Below are 1004 nucleotides of genomic sequence, written 5' to 3'. Positions count from 1 at the left end.
ATGGCGCACTATCCCCTGGTGCGCCATTACTAGTTTTGAAAAAAAATTAAGAAAAAATTGTTACTAATGACGCACCAACACATGGTGCGTCATTAGTATATAGTAATGGCGCACCACATGTCTGATGCGCCATTAGTGTCCATATCATCTATAGCCCTTTTCCTAGTAGTGGGAGGGAGTACATATGCTGGAGACAACTCTTGTAAAATACTATATTAGTAGTAAGACACAGACATGCATATAGTTTCAACAAATAATTATGTACACTTGGAAAATAAGCTTTTCTTTATTCGAATCAACCATCACATTTGGAGAAATCATCACATTTGGAATCAATCATCACAGTTGGAGACATTAAAAGAAAAGGGGTATGGAAATCGAATACTTATTACAGTGGGTGGAGTAGCAGTACAGTAGGTCGATCGCCAAAGATGGATGATGATTACATAATTAAGTGAGGTATATGAAGTGGAAGGCTCTGAATTAATTAAAACGAGTTTATGAGATCAACCAAAGCTTTCACCTCAGTTTGGGAGTTAACTGCTTCATCTGCAGCTAATTTGAAGGCATCCATCCTCTCTCTAATCCCTTTGTCGTGCACAATCTTGTCGATGGCAGCCTTGATCTTCCCTCTCTCCAGGTTCTGCCCAGCCGCCGACGACGCCTCGATCTCCACTCCCACCTTCCAGACATCGCACACGTACCTGGCGTTGCTGAACTGGTCTCCGTGCAACGGGAGGCATATCATCGGCACGCCCTCCGACACGGCTTCCACCGTGGAGTTCCAGCCGCTGTGCGTGATGAAGGCGCCTACCGCAGGGTGGGCGAGCACCTCCACCTGCGGTGCCCAGCTGACGAGCCTGCCATGATCACGGATCTGCTCGTCGAGCCCGTCGGGCAGCTGGCCGGACTCGTAGCCGCGGATGAGCGTGGGCCTGACGACCCAGAGGAACGGCCGCTTGCTGGCGGCGAGCCCCCACGCCAGCTCCACGAACTCGTGCGGG

At 49.4% G+C, this 1004-nt stretch overlaps 1 protein-coding gene across 1 annotated transcript in view; it reads right to left on the bottom strand.

Moving 5' to 3' along the window:
• Window positions 1–262: 262 nt before the first annotated feature.
• LOC119349904 (DIMBOA UDP-glucosyltransferase BX8-like) overlaps window positions 263–1004 on the bottom strand; it is a 1672-nt gene continuing 930 nt past the window's right edge. Inside the window, exon 2 of the mRNA XM_037618004.1 lies at window positions 263–1004. This exon is cut by the window's right edge and continues 262 nt beyond it. Coding sequence (XP_037473901.1) covers window positions 488–1004 — 517 coding nt within the window. The 3' untranslated portion in view covers window positions 263–487.

The sequence above is a fragment of the Triticum dicoccoides genome, chromosome 1B (genome assembly GCF_002162155.2).
Source record: "Triticum dicoccoides isolate Atlit2015 ecotype Zavitan chromosome 1B, WEW_v2.0, whole genome shotgun sequence".
In the NCBI taxonomy this organism is placed as follows: Eukaryota; Viridiplantae; Streptophyta; class Magnoliopsida; order Poales; family Poaceae; genus Triticum; species Triticum dicoccoides.
This window is presented reverse-complemented; position numbering and strand designations above follow the sequence as displayed.